This window comes from Osmia bicornis, chromosome 4, assembly GCF_907164935.1.
Source record: "Osmia bicornis bicornis chromosome 4, iOsmBic2.1, whole genome shotgun sequence".
NCBI lineage: Eukaryota > Metazoa > Arthropoda > Insecta > Hymenoptera > Megachilidae > Osmia > Osmia bicornis.
In genome coordinates, this window is record NC_060219.1 from 3,765,378 (window position 1) to 3,780,744 (window position 15,367).

The 15,367-nt window shown below is 38.1% G+C and overlaps 1 protein-coding gene across 15 annotated transcripts in view; it reads right to left on the reverse strand.

The window, feature by feature from the left end:
- Positions 1 to 15,367, reverse strand: part of LOC114880711 (neurobeachin) — a 154,524-nt gene that overhangs the window by 74,594 nt on the left and 64,563 nt on the right. For 11 of the 15 annotated variants that reach the window (XM_046285408.1, XM_029197137.2, XM_046285413.1 and 8 more), the window contains exons 3-13: positions 5,757 to 5,883; positions 5,574 to 5,674; positions 5,320 to 5,415; positions 4,363 to 4,484; positions 3,556 to 3,682; positions 3,369 to 3,488; positions 2,977 to 3,123; positions 2,639 to 2,746; positions 1,726 to 1,866; positions 1,506 to 1,651; positions 1,222 to 1,435 (exon numbers count right to left, since the gene is read on the reverse strand). In XM_046285408.1, coding sequence (XP_046141364.1) covers positions 1,222 to 1,435; positions 1,506 to 1,651; positions 1,726 to 1,866; positions 2,639 to 2,746; positions 2,977 to 3,123; positions 3,369 to 3,488; positions 3,556 to 3,682; positions 4,363 to 4,484; positions 5,320 to 5,415; positions 5,574 to 5,674; positions 5,757 to 5,883 — 1,449 coding nt within the window. The remainder of the gene's footprint in view (positions 1 to 1,221; positions 1,436 to 1,505; positions 1,652 to 1,725; positions 1,867 to 2,638; positions 2,747 to 2,976; positions 3,124 to 3,368; positions 3,489 to 3,555; positions 3,683 to 4,362; positions 4,485 to 5,319; positions 5,416 to 5,573; positions 5,675 to 5,756; positions 5,884 to 15,367) is intronic. The other 4 variants (XM_046285412.1, XM_046285411.1, XM_046285414.1 and 1 more) reach the window with 1 other exon arrangement.

Consider the following 15,367-nt stretch of genomic DNA (forward strand, 5'->3'; position numbering starts at 1 on the left):
CATCTATCGAAATATCTTTTATAAATATTAGAAGTTTTTCTTTCTTTTTTATATGAAACACTCAAATCTTCCTTTCTTTCATGATTTAGCTGTTGATCGCGTACAGAGAATGTCCCAATATTCGATTGAATTGTGCATAGAAAAACAAAAGTAGCTCTGTCAAAGGCGATAGGCATCCTCGATAGAATATAAAGCGAAGTATTAGAAGTTTGAACAAAAGACAGTATCTTCGTGGTACGTTTTCTTCTTTCCGTAGCATTAACGCGGATAGAAAAGATTAGTTACAGCAAAGAGAATGTTCATCAGCGTTGCAAAATAATAGATAGATAGTTTTCAATATGGAAGCGATTTAACGGGAACAAAAATATGTTGCGTAGCCATATTATGAAATCAGGAAGCTTAAAAGTCGGTAGATTGCATGCGATCCAAAGATATTTCACTAACACAATATCATTTATGAAGAGAGTACCAGTCATGCTTGAACGGATAATACTATTTTACGAACAAAAATACATTATAAATGGCATATTAACATTCAGAGCATTTACGAGCGATCGTTTTTCCTCGTACAAGCTAATGCAACAAATATTGATAGGTATAATATACAGAAAAATATAATACGACATAAAATAGTCTTTTTGCTCATGCTATTATACATATTGATCATGATTGTATTGCGAGTAAGATAAAATAAAGGGTATGGAAATAGGGGATTAAAATAAAAATGTATATCCACATATGAATTATCTCTCATGAGAAATTTGCTAAAAGGTTTCAGTAAACATGAATGTGAACTACTCTGCGAGATACAAATCCTAATGACCTAACATGATTTTTTGGGTATATGATTATTAACAGTGACAGGATACTGATATAATTAAGTGATTCAATTAAATTAGCATCTATGCTACTAGTTAAGATAATTCATCAAATTTTCTTTTTCATTAGACGTAATTTTTCAAAGATGTAATTACCTTAACTCATTTGATAAATGATATAAATGTAGTTTAGGTATTTTTACAATGTACATTAAGATCAATTATTCTCTACCACTTTCGTGCAAGCTAAATTTTTTTGTTTGCTAATCTACTTGGACTTTCTTCAATTTCAATGATTTCTCTTCAATTTTACATTCTATCCTACATTTAATCAGGTTATTTAGTTCTAATCGATGTCTAACTCTAATTCGTATAAAAATCGAACTAATGACTTAATCGATACCTGTTTCAATAACAAATCGCTGTTGGCGCTCAGACAGGTGACCAAGTGTTTGGTGAGTTCCAAGAAAGATGCGAGAACTTCCGTGGTAAGGTGGTCTCTACTCGCTCTCTGGAGCATGTAGCTTATTACCAAAAATCCCCTGTTTTGCACCATATGTTGCTGTACGGTTTGCGAACTTTCCACCAGATCGCAGATAAACCCCAACAGTTTCGAACTAGAATTTAAACTCCCGTTACGTGACGCTGCATCGAGAAGTTTTTCGTGTGTTATGTAAAGCTATTTACCATAAGGTAGGATCTCGCTTAACGTCGTTCGGCGCTATGCAATCGTATGGCATATCTAGTTGCGAGAACAAAGGGAACAGCACTTGAATGCCACCGATAGAGTTCAATGTGCTGTGAATGGAATGGGTGATAACAGCTTTAACATCCTGTAAATCGATAATATAGTTAGTCTGGTTCAAAATCACCCTTTTACGAGTTGTTTCACGTGCACCCTGTTTACCTGCAGCATAAGGGCATGTGGTGTATGTACAAAGTAGGAAACGTTGCCTTTCGGTGCGCTTTGCAAACAAAGTTGCGAATCCGTTGCCACCGGGTTGTACATGAACACAATCGCGTTCGACAGCTTACCGTCGTAAAGCACCTATAAATCAACGTTGTTAATATCGTTCGTTTAGTTTTATAAATCGTTCCACCACCGTAAGTCATAATTAATCTTTGAAAGTTCACCGAATTTCACCGAACAACATAGAGACCATGTTAACACGAGCTTTCAAAGTTTATTCATAACTATCAAACACGATAGCCGCATATTAAATGCACAAACGTGCAACACATCACAAAACAAACTCATTGTGAATTTAATACAAACAATCAATAGTTAAACTACTCTTCCAGACGATATTCGTAATTTCTATAGGTTTAAAATCAATTCCAAATCCCAGTTACCGATTGGTCGTACTGTCCATGGCGATAATGTCAATACGATTCAAATTAATCAATATGATACTGTGTATTACCACCAAATCTTTTGTATAGAGCATACACACACACATACAGTAGTAAAATACATCCTCTGCAAAGAATTAACTACTCAGGCAATAAATAAATTAATTCAGGTATCTTCTACGAGAAGAAAGCAACCAGGCAGACAAAACTGAACTCGTGGCTGGCAAAAGAACTATGGTGGACACGAAAGAAAAAAAAAAACCATTAATAAACAAGCGATCGGTAGATACAAACTTATGTATCGCAGTTTCGATCCGTAAGTAACTCATGGTTCTGGGGAAAAGGTATTCGTAGTGATGCTTGATTATTCGGGTAATTACCTCTGATGAACTCGAACGCAGTAACAGAGTGATTAACAGTGTGCAAATTAAATGTAAACGGGGAGAAATGAAAATAAAAATGCTTACAGTTTGCATACTTTGGTCCACCATGCTCGCGAGCTCCGGCTCATCACTCACCCTTTTGTGATTGTCAGGCAGATTCAGGTAACACTCGTTGTCAAAACGAAACTGACTCTGTGAACAAAGTACACGATGAATATGTAACATGTTCGTGCAACATCAAAGTGAACTTGTCTATGCAAATATTTCTTTGATCAGAAACATTGCCACAAAGACCAGAGACTTTTTCTAATCTTAAACAAAGGATTTTCAAAAGAAATGGCAAACAATTGGAAAAAGTAGAAAATTTTTAAGTAGTATTTCACGCAAAAATTTCAAATTCTTTTCTCTTTTTGTTAATGTACCTTATATCCAGGCCCCAATCTATGCATAGCGCAAATTTGATGCGTTGTCAGTGCTTCGCTGAACAGATATATGGCGCTCATTTGTCCGCAAAACACGCGCTCCTCATCCACTTCCGGAGTAGCTCCGATGTAACATTTGTCAAATGGCTGCAAGAAATTTCCGGCGTGAATCTCACCAACAGGTACTTTGCAAAGATTCATTGTCGAGTAACCAGCCATTAGATATACAGTAAAACCTCGATAAGTCGTCACTCAAGGGACCGAGAAATTTTGACGATTTAAACGGAGTAAAAACCATGTGAAAATGACGATTTATCCGGAGTGACGACTTATTTCTATCGTGTGAATTATAGTGTTAATGGATGAAATATTGAACTGGTAAGTGAACTTACATCGTTTGTCGAAACGAACCACGCCATTTCTGTGCTCGACGCCAATTGACCATTAACCAAACATTTAATTTCACTTTTCGTCCACCTATTATATATGTACACTACGGCGATCATGTACCACTGTGAACACAAAAGGTTATCGTATTGAAATTAAACGGATCTTTAATTGTGTTAAATACAGACGTACCTTTCGTGGTTGAAATTCGTATTTGACACAATGCTGGAAGCCCTTGCCCTTTACTTTCATAGAGGTGAGGACCAAGCAATTCCCTACAAAGTGTGCGGAATATCCTACTCCCTTGCTAGTTTTAAAACTGTAAGCAAAAAGTAACAGAAGCTTGGAAAACTAGGACAATTATGAAATTTCGAAACTTTTCCTTATTAACAACTCCAGTATATTTGCAATAAAACAAGTCAACTAAGATTAGTACACAACGAAAAACCGTAATTGCTGTAGAAAATATTTTATAAAAGTTTTCCAATAATGTCAAAATTAATTTGGATCGAGATAACGAGAAAATATGGAATTCCTTTTATACAAAAAAAAAATGTTAAAGACAAATAAGCACGTGAGCTCTGCGGAATTTTGTAATTATTAACGGATATTGGTTAAAATTCGGTGACGAAGGGCTCGTGCTTTGTCCCCTTTGTGTGCACCAATCGTTTTCAGCTCAGCATTTTATTTCAATAGACGACATAGCAACGTGTTTTGTAAATGGGAACAACGGTTGTACGGAAACCGAATTATTTCCGTGTGAAAGACTGCGATCAAATTGGTGCACGATCCGTCATTCCAATAGTATCTCCTTTTTTTCGCTAGTCAGAGTGCGTTTAATCTAATTCGTACTTTCGATCGAAGAAATTCGAACTGCTCGTCATTTTCCTGCTTGTTTCTTCGATGAAGGGTCAGTAACATAAATGATTCTTTAAGGTAACCAGCCACTTCGATTCGAGAGAGTGTTCTAGCGAGAGTACTTGATGTGAGAGCACTTACCAGTAGAGGTACGGCTTTTCTCGTTCGATATTAACGGAGTTGATGGGGTCCAAACGGAACCACGTGGTAAACGTGAATCCATTCTCGTGTGGCCACTTCGCAAGCGGTGGTAGGACGACAGCCTAAAACAATTAACGCATGAATATTTAAATAATTCAAGAAAAATTGAACAAAATTCAAAGATTAAACAATGCCAAAGCTTAGATTCGATTTATGATTCTGGTTGAACCGAGCTTTTTCAATGTTCCTTCCTTTGATCGTGTTACTTAATCTTGTCATGTGGAAACTTTCTATTTGTGCTAGATCCCATTCGATAGATACAAATGTTTGTTGAAATGGAGGACATCTGTTTCGATAGATTTCTTAGGCAAAGAATCCGGGTTTTTGAGATATTTCCATCTGCTTGCTCGTATAGGAAATGGATATCTGCTATTTCAATGCTAAAGTAAGGTCTGTTCCCATGTCGAGGTAATTCATTCAAACATTCCCCTTTGACATGCAACTTGCAAAGGTTCGATTTCATTCGGATATATTTTGATGGTTGCAGTGAAAAAGAAATGAATTTATTGAAAATTTTTTAAAATTAACCAAACGTGAAAAAGAAATAATGATCTTTTTTCTAATTTATTAATTAATCTCATACGTATAAACAGTTGCAATATTACAATCGAATGCAAGTCAATTAAAAGCAGTTTGAAAAACCTTCTTAACCTTCGATCAAGGTTGAACTGCACCACGCCGATAACTAGGAACTTTTCGAGCTAGGATAAGCCTAGCCGAAGAATCAATACGTCATTCGATTCGACGGATTAAGCGGGAAGCGGAAGTTCCGTAAAACAAGGCAAATTTTCTTATCGAAAGTTTAATAGAGTTCGGAATCGAGCGGCATCTTCGCGAGGATCGTGAACGAAGGGAAAGCGAGCGAGGGGGATGACGAAAAGAGAGAAATCGACTTACCGATCCTTTTCTACCAGGAAAACTGAAAAACACGTCGGGTCCGTTTCGTTGGGGCATTTGACGAAGAACGTTTAACAGTTTCGCCGAGTGTCGTGGCTGTGAAACAAACAAGAAGAGGATATAAATTTCTTACACCCTTATTACAGTGTCGCAGTTGAAAAAGGAACAAGTTGTATTCCTATTAAAAGTTTTTCGTTTCTTCCGATCTAAGAACTGGACCGAGACAAAAAAGTTTCGTCGTTACGGATTCTTACCCATTTTCCTTTTACAGCTTTCATAGCACCGAACAAAAGTTTCAACTCTTTCACCGTTATACTGTAACTGGCCAACACTCCGAGCATATCGATCAGCAGATCTATGGAACAGAAAAAAATATGATCGTTTCGTATGAATTACGAGCGACAGGATCCTGAGTTAATTCTGTGATAAGGATTTACCTGCAACAACGGTTTCGGCACGGGACAAACGATGTAACACGTGTTCTATGAGGCTTACGTCTGTACACGCTTGTAAATTCCGCACGCTTTTCCTCAAAATAGCGATGAAGACGCTCCATATTTCGGCCTGAAACAGAAACGCGTACAAAAGATATGAGACACTAAAAGAGGTTTTCTTAAGACTGCGTTTGATAAGAAACCTTTAATTTCCTTTAGAATTTCATTAAATTCCTTGGTAGATATTTTTCTTCCTGAAACGCTTATACTTTTATAAAATATAAAAGAGAAGAATGAATATTTGTAAGTTCACTGATGACAAATACTTAAAATTTTGCGAAATAATTACACGGATAAAATAATTGATAATTAACAGTGGATGGTCAAAGGTTCCACGATAACACCGTTTCAGAAACGACAATTTCTAAAGAAAATTCCTCGACACGATGAAAATCGAGGAAAACGAGGGAAGTTCAAAAGAATCGAATTCTACTTTAATTAAGCTACATTAGATGTGTTTGCTACAAAGGTTAGTTAGGGTGCTAATTAGAAATTCTTACGAACAAGAGGCTCAACTCTGTTTTGGTGAGAAGGTAGAACCGAAAGGGGAGTTCACTTTGTCACGCACCCTCGAGACCCACCCACTCTTTGTACAGTAAACTGGGTCTTTGACTCGAGCCTTCGACACCTTTGTGAAATTTTTGACTCGATGACCTACGGAAGGAAGTGAAGCGAAATACGAGAAACGCGTCGCAAGGCTTAACCCTCTTTCCAACGCTACAAACGTAACCCAGATTTCCTCGAATGCAATTATCCCCGAGAACGTCGATCCACGTTTTAAACTGATTTATCCTCCTCTCTGTTTCAATGAGATTCGCCATCGCTTACTGGGGAAGAATGAAGAACCGAACGGTTCAGAGGATATCTCTGTGATTAAGGAAGCGTACACTGATTTTTGGAACATTGATTGGTTCCAAATTAGGGAACCCATTCATTATATAATATAGTGGTGAGTTCTCAAACCTAGGACCTTACTTCTATATCGTAGTGAATGAAATAAAGTAAAATTAATATTAATAATATTAATTGAATTACTCGTGGAGCCAAGATGTCCACAGTGATTATGTTAATACAATTCAAACACCAGTTGACTGGACGTTAAAAAACTCTGAACACGACCTGCCACGATATAATATAATCCATCACGTGTTTCTTAGGTAATTAGCAGAGGCATGGCGATGAACGTTCGTTATAAATTGTGCACAGAAGTTTCGACCCTAAATTGCGTTCGGTAGCTGGCGGCGTTGGACGTTATAATGTACAAGGGGTGTAGCCAGCAACGATGGAACGTGTAATGAAGAGCTTAAACTGAAGTCTTTGATTTACTCTATAATTAACAATGAGAATGAAATTGAAGCTCAAATACGACATTCGTCTTTCGTTCTCTTGAACGAATGAAAAAATTATACAATTACTCGTCGTGAAGGTTTTATCAAATATTTGATAAATTTAATATTTCGGTCTCAAATGGGAATTTCTTGTTCCACGTCTTCGGTATAGAAATAGTGTATGCTTTCAGTGGATTCAAAAAGAAAACGAGCGAGTGGATGAGGAAGAATGAGCATTAAGAGACACCAGAAGAATTCGAAGCGAGCAAACGTTATTACGTTGGATATCGAATTTATTCAATGGGTGTCTTCCGGTAATAATACAGAAGCATTATTTCCCTGCCCGATATTGTTATCGTGGCTCGTTTCGCAGACAGTGCACTGTAGCTTTGTGTATACCGCTGCATGTAGACGATAAAACATAATCGAAAACGAGATCCCATTTCTATGACACAGAATTCAGCGTCGCAGCGTAATGACGATGGAAGATTTATCGTACGCGATGGTACGCGATCGAAAATACATATTTCGACGTAATTAAATCCTTCGACCAAGTATTTACGCTCTATTTACGTGAATTTTTAATTAATGGAACTGGATATAGGATACAATTTATTTGACCAAATTAATCAAATTTATCGCAACGGTGTTCGATGCTTTCGTAAAGTAGAAATTGAAATTTTTTACTTTGCGAAATTTTTGAGAGGATTATTATAAAAATAATATTTGATTGCTTTTCGAATCATAAAAAGCAGATATTGATTTATGAAAAGCGTTTTTATCACAATTCTTTTACAATGTATTCCAGTTTTGTTTGTACGATACTTCGGTATATTTGTTGATGTTTAATGATGCTTCACATATGGGTTGATTGATGTTGCAAAAATATATCGCGAGTTGCTTAGTTGATATCTCGTGCAATCATGTTTTCCATGGGATCGCTCAATTTCGTTCCCCGCAACTTCGCCCATCTCACTCAGAGCATTAAAACGTACTTGCATGGCTGCCACCTACTTTTCAACAACCGTGTCGCGCTAAAAGCTACCATCGGTGCACCGCTTTTAAAGCTGATTGCGACACTGAACTGAGCTTATTCTTTCGATAAGTCAGCTGTATTTGACAGACGTCATTTTCCCACGTTCTCCTGTTTAAGAATACCCAGCATAAAGAGATTGCTTTATTAACCTTCGATATTGGCTGTACGCGATTTTTATTCATTTCGCGAAAAGGTTCTTTCAATTTTTTTACAATTCGTTGGAATTTGACGCTTCTATTTAAAATGAAAATAAAAGAAAAATTCTTATTAAAATTATCGTATTTTGATGAAATCTAATCCAGATTGTCATAATAATCGAAATTAGGTACTTGATAATTGTAAGTTAAATTAATGATAGGTGGTTTAATAATAGGATTAAATGAAAGCAAATTAACATGGTTTCGATGGTTAATGATTCAGTCGATAATTGATCAGAATATTAAAGTTTATCACTGTTGAAATATAGTGGTAGTTAATATGTAATAGAAATGAATCTTCCTGGCGTTTATTTATTATTAAATTATAATATATAATGCACGAACGTGTTGAATTAATAGTATTGGTTAGCAATATATATTATTAAATACAATAGTAATATTTTACCTACCTTTCATAAATAAAATAGGAATTAACGTTTAATAAATCTAGTCGAAGTTTCATGAATATTTTCTATAGCTTTTATTATAGCATAGATTTTGCTCATTTTTATATTCAAACACGTCTGGCTGAAAGGAATATCGATTAATTATTCGTTATTCGAGTCGATAATTCTGTCTGATTGTAGCAATTGGATATCGAAAACCACGGAAGTATCGACTTTAGAAGGAAAATAAATGAAACTGAAGGGCCAGTCTCTCGACGTGGCTGCAAAACGGAGTCAAAGGCGATCTCATTTTCTTTCGTTCCTGTTAATTATATCGTTATAAAATCAGGAACCTTTATCCGGCTAGTCTCGTTCCAGCATCGTTTTCGCTTTTAATCGAATTTTTCTCTCGTGTTTCATTTTCGATTCCTTCGCCAATACTGTCTCTCTCAGCTGATAAATTGAATCGGCGACGGCATCGTTGACATCTTATTTGAATCTCATTCCACTCGGTTCTATTTCCATCGCTTATAATCTTAAATCCGCGATAATATTTCGTTTTCCTTTTAAAGTGATTGAAAACAATTTCGTCGATCGTTGCCAATTTCATAGATTTTCCTCAAGTTCGATAGTTTACACATCTTCTTCCTGAATATTCCATTTTGCAACATTGTTTCGAGAACGGCTATTGCTATCCAAATTTGCAACATTGTCGCAGCGCCGCGACTTCCCGATCTGCAACATTGTCACATACGCCAGGGCATCGAGATTTCTCGCCTTGCGACATTGTTGCGAGCCCCGCATCGCAATTTCTCGATTTGCAACATTGTTGCGCGCACCGGCCCGGCAGAGTCCGCGCTTTGCAACATTGTTGCTAACCACGAACCGCAATTTCTCGCGCTGCAGCATTTTCGCGAAACGAGAATCGCGGAACTCCGGGGTTTGCAACATTGTTGTAGATGTAAAGAATGCAAATAATGCAGGGGATACTCGAGGGATAAAAGGGATGGGCCTCAAACAATTTTAAAATAATTTTTCGGTGTTGTGTACATTTTGACTGATTAAAAAAAAATACAATTAAAGGAAGTCAAAATTATGTCTCGTCAGTTGTCAGTGCTAGCCCCAACACCGCCTGCTTCTACTTATTCCCTTTATCGTCTTCATCCTGGATCGGAACAATCGATTATTCACGATCGGTGAATCGTGTACGGAGCGTACGAAACTAAATATGTCCGGAATTCTGGTAACAAGAGCCGGAAGTCGTTCACAGTTCAGCTGATAAACGATTAACTTCGGGCGGAACATTCAAACTCGGTATCAGCCAACTGTGAATGCTGCACCGCCCTTTACTTTCCCGTCGAATCCTAGATGCCCTTTGAACAATCGATGTGTGTAACGTGCCACGAATGTGAGTCATGAGGGTCCCCATCAAAGGGAATATCCTTGCACAAAGTACATGCACAAGAAGAACTCAAGTTCCGTTTGACGGGGACACCAAAGTTGTGTTTTCTCTTTACGGTGCTACCACCATGGTATTTAGAAATTCTACCAGCCACCAAGTTTCTTCGAATTTAATCGTTTCCCCGCAGAGGGTAACTTGTAAGTTCTAACTTCTTTGCTTAAGTTGGATCATAGTAATACTTTCTTCCGAAATGGATTATAAATTTATAATACCTCATTTGCGCTTGAGGATTCTGCTTGTAGCGAAACTTGTCCGAACGTAGGTACTCTTTGAGGATGAAGTATCACTTCTCAACTTCATGGATTCTTTATTAAATTAGGTAAAGTAATATGTATTTCCTTAAGTATTACACATTTTATCGGTGAGGAAACTTTCTTGAATTTTATTGAGATACTCTAAAGCTTCTTCATTTTCCTTCTTTTGAAACGTAGATCATAAATTTGTAATAGCTTATCTACACTTAGGGATTCTACTTGTCATGAAACTTTCTCCAAGTTCTTCAGGGATGAAGTATCACTTTCTTATAGTTACTTCACTTAAGATGGATTAAGTAATATTTTCTCTTTAAAACATGTCCCATACGTTTGGAAATTTTATCAGTTACTTGGAAACTTCTTCGTTTAACTTATAATATTCTTTTATTTCTTCAGAAAGTAGTTTGAGAAACAGAGGTTTATGCGTATTAAAACTTGAAGAAGCACTTCCACGTTCGAATTTTAATTAAATCTTTCTCCGTTGAATTTTTCCAGTTTTCTAAATCGCTCGATTTAATAAATTCGAGGGGGCAATGTTTTGTGTTTTTATTCCGCATGAATCATCTTACAATCCCGATTCTTTCTGGCGTAATATCGCGATGGTAAATAGACGATTACCGTGTTTTATGGAAATAGGAGTCCAAGAGCTTCCATAAAGTGGAAGGCAGGGAAAATAAAGTCGCGGGGAGTGCGGGTGAATTTTTCGACGGGCAAAAAGGACGGTGGCAAACAGCGAGGTAAATAAAGAGACGGGAAGCACTGGCTCATTTGGAGAAACGAACAAACAATCTTGGCTTTATATCTCGTGCCCGTTCTACACAGCACACTGTCGAGATTCCTTTTAATCAACTTTCCGACTTTAATTCACTCCGCGAAGATACCGCGACTCCTGCTTACCATCTTCGACCATCGCCCATTCTCCACGCGAAGGATTGAATATTTCTAACACGATTTTATCCCACAGTTAAAAACATAACTCGTCCGAAGTTCTCTTTGTAGATATTCTTGAAAAATTGTCAGCTTAACACAATTTAAATATTCCTCAAGTTTTCTCTTTGCCAGACAGGCTAACAACCCTCCCCGCGACTAGATTCAACTTTCTTTTGAACAGAAAATTACAGATCATTAAGAAAGCATTAAAAGCAACGACTTAAAAGCATCGTAACTACGACGACAACATGGTTTCTTTTCGCGAACGAAACGGCCGAGTAACAATGGAAGTTCATCTATTTTTTACTGCCCCTCTTTTACACAGCCCTTTCTAATAAGAAACCCGACAATTATCTTTGTACCTCAGGAAGAAAGCGCTTCTTATTAAAGCGGAATTATGAACTCCAGTATTGAATTTTCCTTAATTAGGCAATTAACGGAGCTCAGTTAAAAAGTGCATTTAAAATTCAGTTGAAAACCGTCTAGAATAAGAGGCTTATTCTCTTCAAGTATTTCTATCGTAGACAAGAATCGCGTAACGGCATGTTCTTCAAAGGAATTAAACCGATGGAAAACGAGATGAATTTCATTTATTCGCTGAAACGACACGGGTACCGGTAATCCGGTATCTCTGTTTAGGTAAATTCTGAGTTAAATGGAGCTGATGTAGGCAGTATTATCGTTAATCGTGAGAACGATGGGTGGAATAAGCTTCGTGATCTTTGCAAACATTGACACTGTAACTTGTACATCGTACACGGTTCCCATTTACATTTCCTATATACACTTAGATACTTCCGTCTAACGCCTCGTGTTTCTGAACTGAACGCCATCGTCAACGATAAACCGTCTCGACGAATTCAAGTAACGACAATGGTAATTGTAAAATCGGATCCAGGTGAAAAATTCACTTACTGAGAAACAATTTAATTCCCTTTTGCACGATCGCGGTAATCCCTTCTTTTTACGCGAAGGAAATTACCGAAGACGAGAAGAATGGATCGCAGGGGGTTCGTCTGAAAAGTTGTAGGAGGAAAGGTGCGAGCCTTTCGAGTGGTAATCGCGAAAGTGGTGAGGAATGGAATGGTCGTTTCATAAATGGTAACAACGAAATACCAACCCGGTATTATAGACGTCATAACTTAGCGATAGTGTACAGGGTTGTGGCATTCTCTGGAATAACCGGGAATTGGCTCCAGCATGCCGCGCATTCCTGTGTTCGTCCATTTCGACAATCGTCCCGTCTTCGCGAGAACTTTGCTTCGAATACGACGGTAGTTCGCGATCGTTGATATTTCTTGACGCGAACCGAAATTGTTTCCGACACGGAGAATGCCCAGATGCAGTCTCGGTCGTTTCTGGCATTTAATAGCGAGATGATTCTGTAATCTTCTGTAGCGAAAGATGAATAGACACCTTGTAAATTTAGATGCGTCTTACAGCTGCTATCCATTCTGAACAATTGCACACAAATTACTATAGTTATATACACTTCTAAGACGAAAGGATTCTAACTGCTCTTTCCCAGCGCGCTGAAGGGTAGAAAGTCTGGACCCATTTCAGGGTACGTGATCGTGTAAGGGTTGGCCGAATCATAGATGTCCCAAAAGATCTAATTGAAGGCTCGTAAATTAACAGTCTACGTAAATTTACAAGAAAGAGTTTATTGTAAACATTCGGTTTGGCAAATTTTTATCAACATTTTGCGCTTGCATCATGAAAATCGCGCATCCTGCATCCATGGGCTCAAGGGAAATAGAGCTACACTGGGCTGCTGGTAGGTTTCAATTACCCTGGTGGCTCGTCTCCTTGCTGCTCCGCAACTACCTAAACCGATATGCGAAATTTGCCTAAGCCCACGGGTACAGCGTTGCGGAGCTAGATAAATATGATGCCAGCGCAGGACGCGGACCGTTTCCCTCTTGGCGAAACGCAATTTAGATTCTATCTCATCGCGAGCCCAAGTCTTTCCTTCGGATTGCGTTTTTCTCCGGTTCCACCTTCGCGTTTCCCACCGTTTCTCAACCACCCTTTCGCTACACGATTTTCGTTTCTCTGCCCGTTGGATTTCCAATCTTCGTGAAACTGGAAATCCCTTCGAAGCGTCCTGCCTACATTGATCTACCTCGAACGCAATCGGACTCGCAGTTATGTTATCAGGTATAAAAAATGCCGATCGCGTTTCTTCGGTATGCAAACAAGGAAGATTTTCCACAAACTCGCGGCGTGCTCGCACGGAAGCCGGGAGTACAATTACTGTCACGTCAGGCGGTAACGAGATAACTTGAAAGAAAATAGAATGCTCCGCGTTTCTGTCACTCGACGTTTCTGTAAAATGAAGAAAGGACAGTGAGGTGAAATAGGATCGTGCTGTGGATTAACGATGCTACTTTCCAAATGATTCGAACGTGTCAATCAATACCCGCTAGACGTACGCTATCAAATTGCGCTCATCATTTTCGAGCGACTATTGGTTCGCTCATTTTCGATTGCCGATAAAAGGTGTTTTCCCGATAGAATTTTAACGTATTTCATAGCACACGTAACCAACTTTAATCGTAAGATAGACAAGCAATTTTCACGACTAGGAAAAGAAAATTGAATCTAAATGAAATAAGAAACTTTTTAATTATATCAGCCCGAGAAGAAAGGGGTCGAAGTTTCTTTTCCCTTTTTTAACGCGTCTCGTTCGTTATCTTCTTTATTGGAAGAACAACATTAGTGTCGAGAAGTTTGCCAGCTCGAACTGGAAAAGTTGCTGTTCACTGGTACACTTAATCGTCTCGCTTAATCAAATTAAAAGAAGATCAAGTAGAAGTAATTCTTTTTAAATTATAAATTGATATTTTGCAGTGGCGAAGAGATTTAGGTTGAATCTGTGTTCATCTGTGTGCTTAAACTAAAATTGGAAAGGCAAAGCGAATAGTCAACAGTGGGCAATATTCGTTAAACCACAGATTCGATAGATAAACAAAATGAAAAATTCTATCGTGTTATTGCATTTGGAAATAATATCATTTTATAAAATATCTCGATATCCTTGTAGTTCCAGCTAGGAAAATCAAACGGCAATGTTATATAGAGCTGTTAAAACACGAAACTCGATGAAAAATAGATTGAAACACGAGCGTGATACGGCTCGATAATAAAGCGGCCAGAGTGGATTGACGAGAACGGGGAAATTGCACGTGGAATTGTTAATTACCGTGCGAACGTAACCTAATGATGCGGTTCGGATCGGAAGATATTGAATCTGTGCCGTGCCGAGTGCTTGGTTAAATCGGTCGAGTCGTCCTTGTAATTCGAGGTACACGTTTCCTAAAATTACGATATCGTGTTCGATAAGCGGTGATCAGTGTCCGACAGTTTGCTGCAATTATTCGTCAATTTCTATTAGATCACTGAAACAATAATGTGACAAAAATTTTGAACGATAAAAATCGTAATTCGTACGAAATATCTATACTCTTAGCAGAAGGAAATCGTAAGAGGCGAGAGGAGAATATCGAACTAGATTCACGTAGATAAGTTTTCGCTTACGCAGATTATACAGCGATCCCCTTACGGAATCGAACGATTCGATCCTATTTTTGTGGGTCGAGTTTATCAGAATCACCGCGGGATCAGCTTTCCAAGGGATTACAGAGGACTCGTCGTTTTCGAGAGAGAGATTCTGACTCATCCACGTGCAAGAGCTATCCTTCGAGCACGATACGCGTTCGGAATACGAAGAGGAAATTAGAAATTACAAGATTCACCGGCTCGAACGTGTCCTCTCGTAGCCGCGACAATAGACGTAGCATGATAATAGGAGTGCAAGTTAACTCTAAGATTAGCTATTGCTACGTTCGCACCCTACTTGTCGCGTTTATTCGGAAGATTAATACATGCAACGTACACGAGGTGAATAAAATTGAGCAACGACGAGCGAGATATCGAACGAGCTGGATGTAATTTCGCG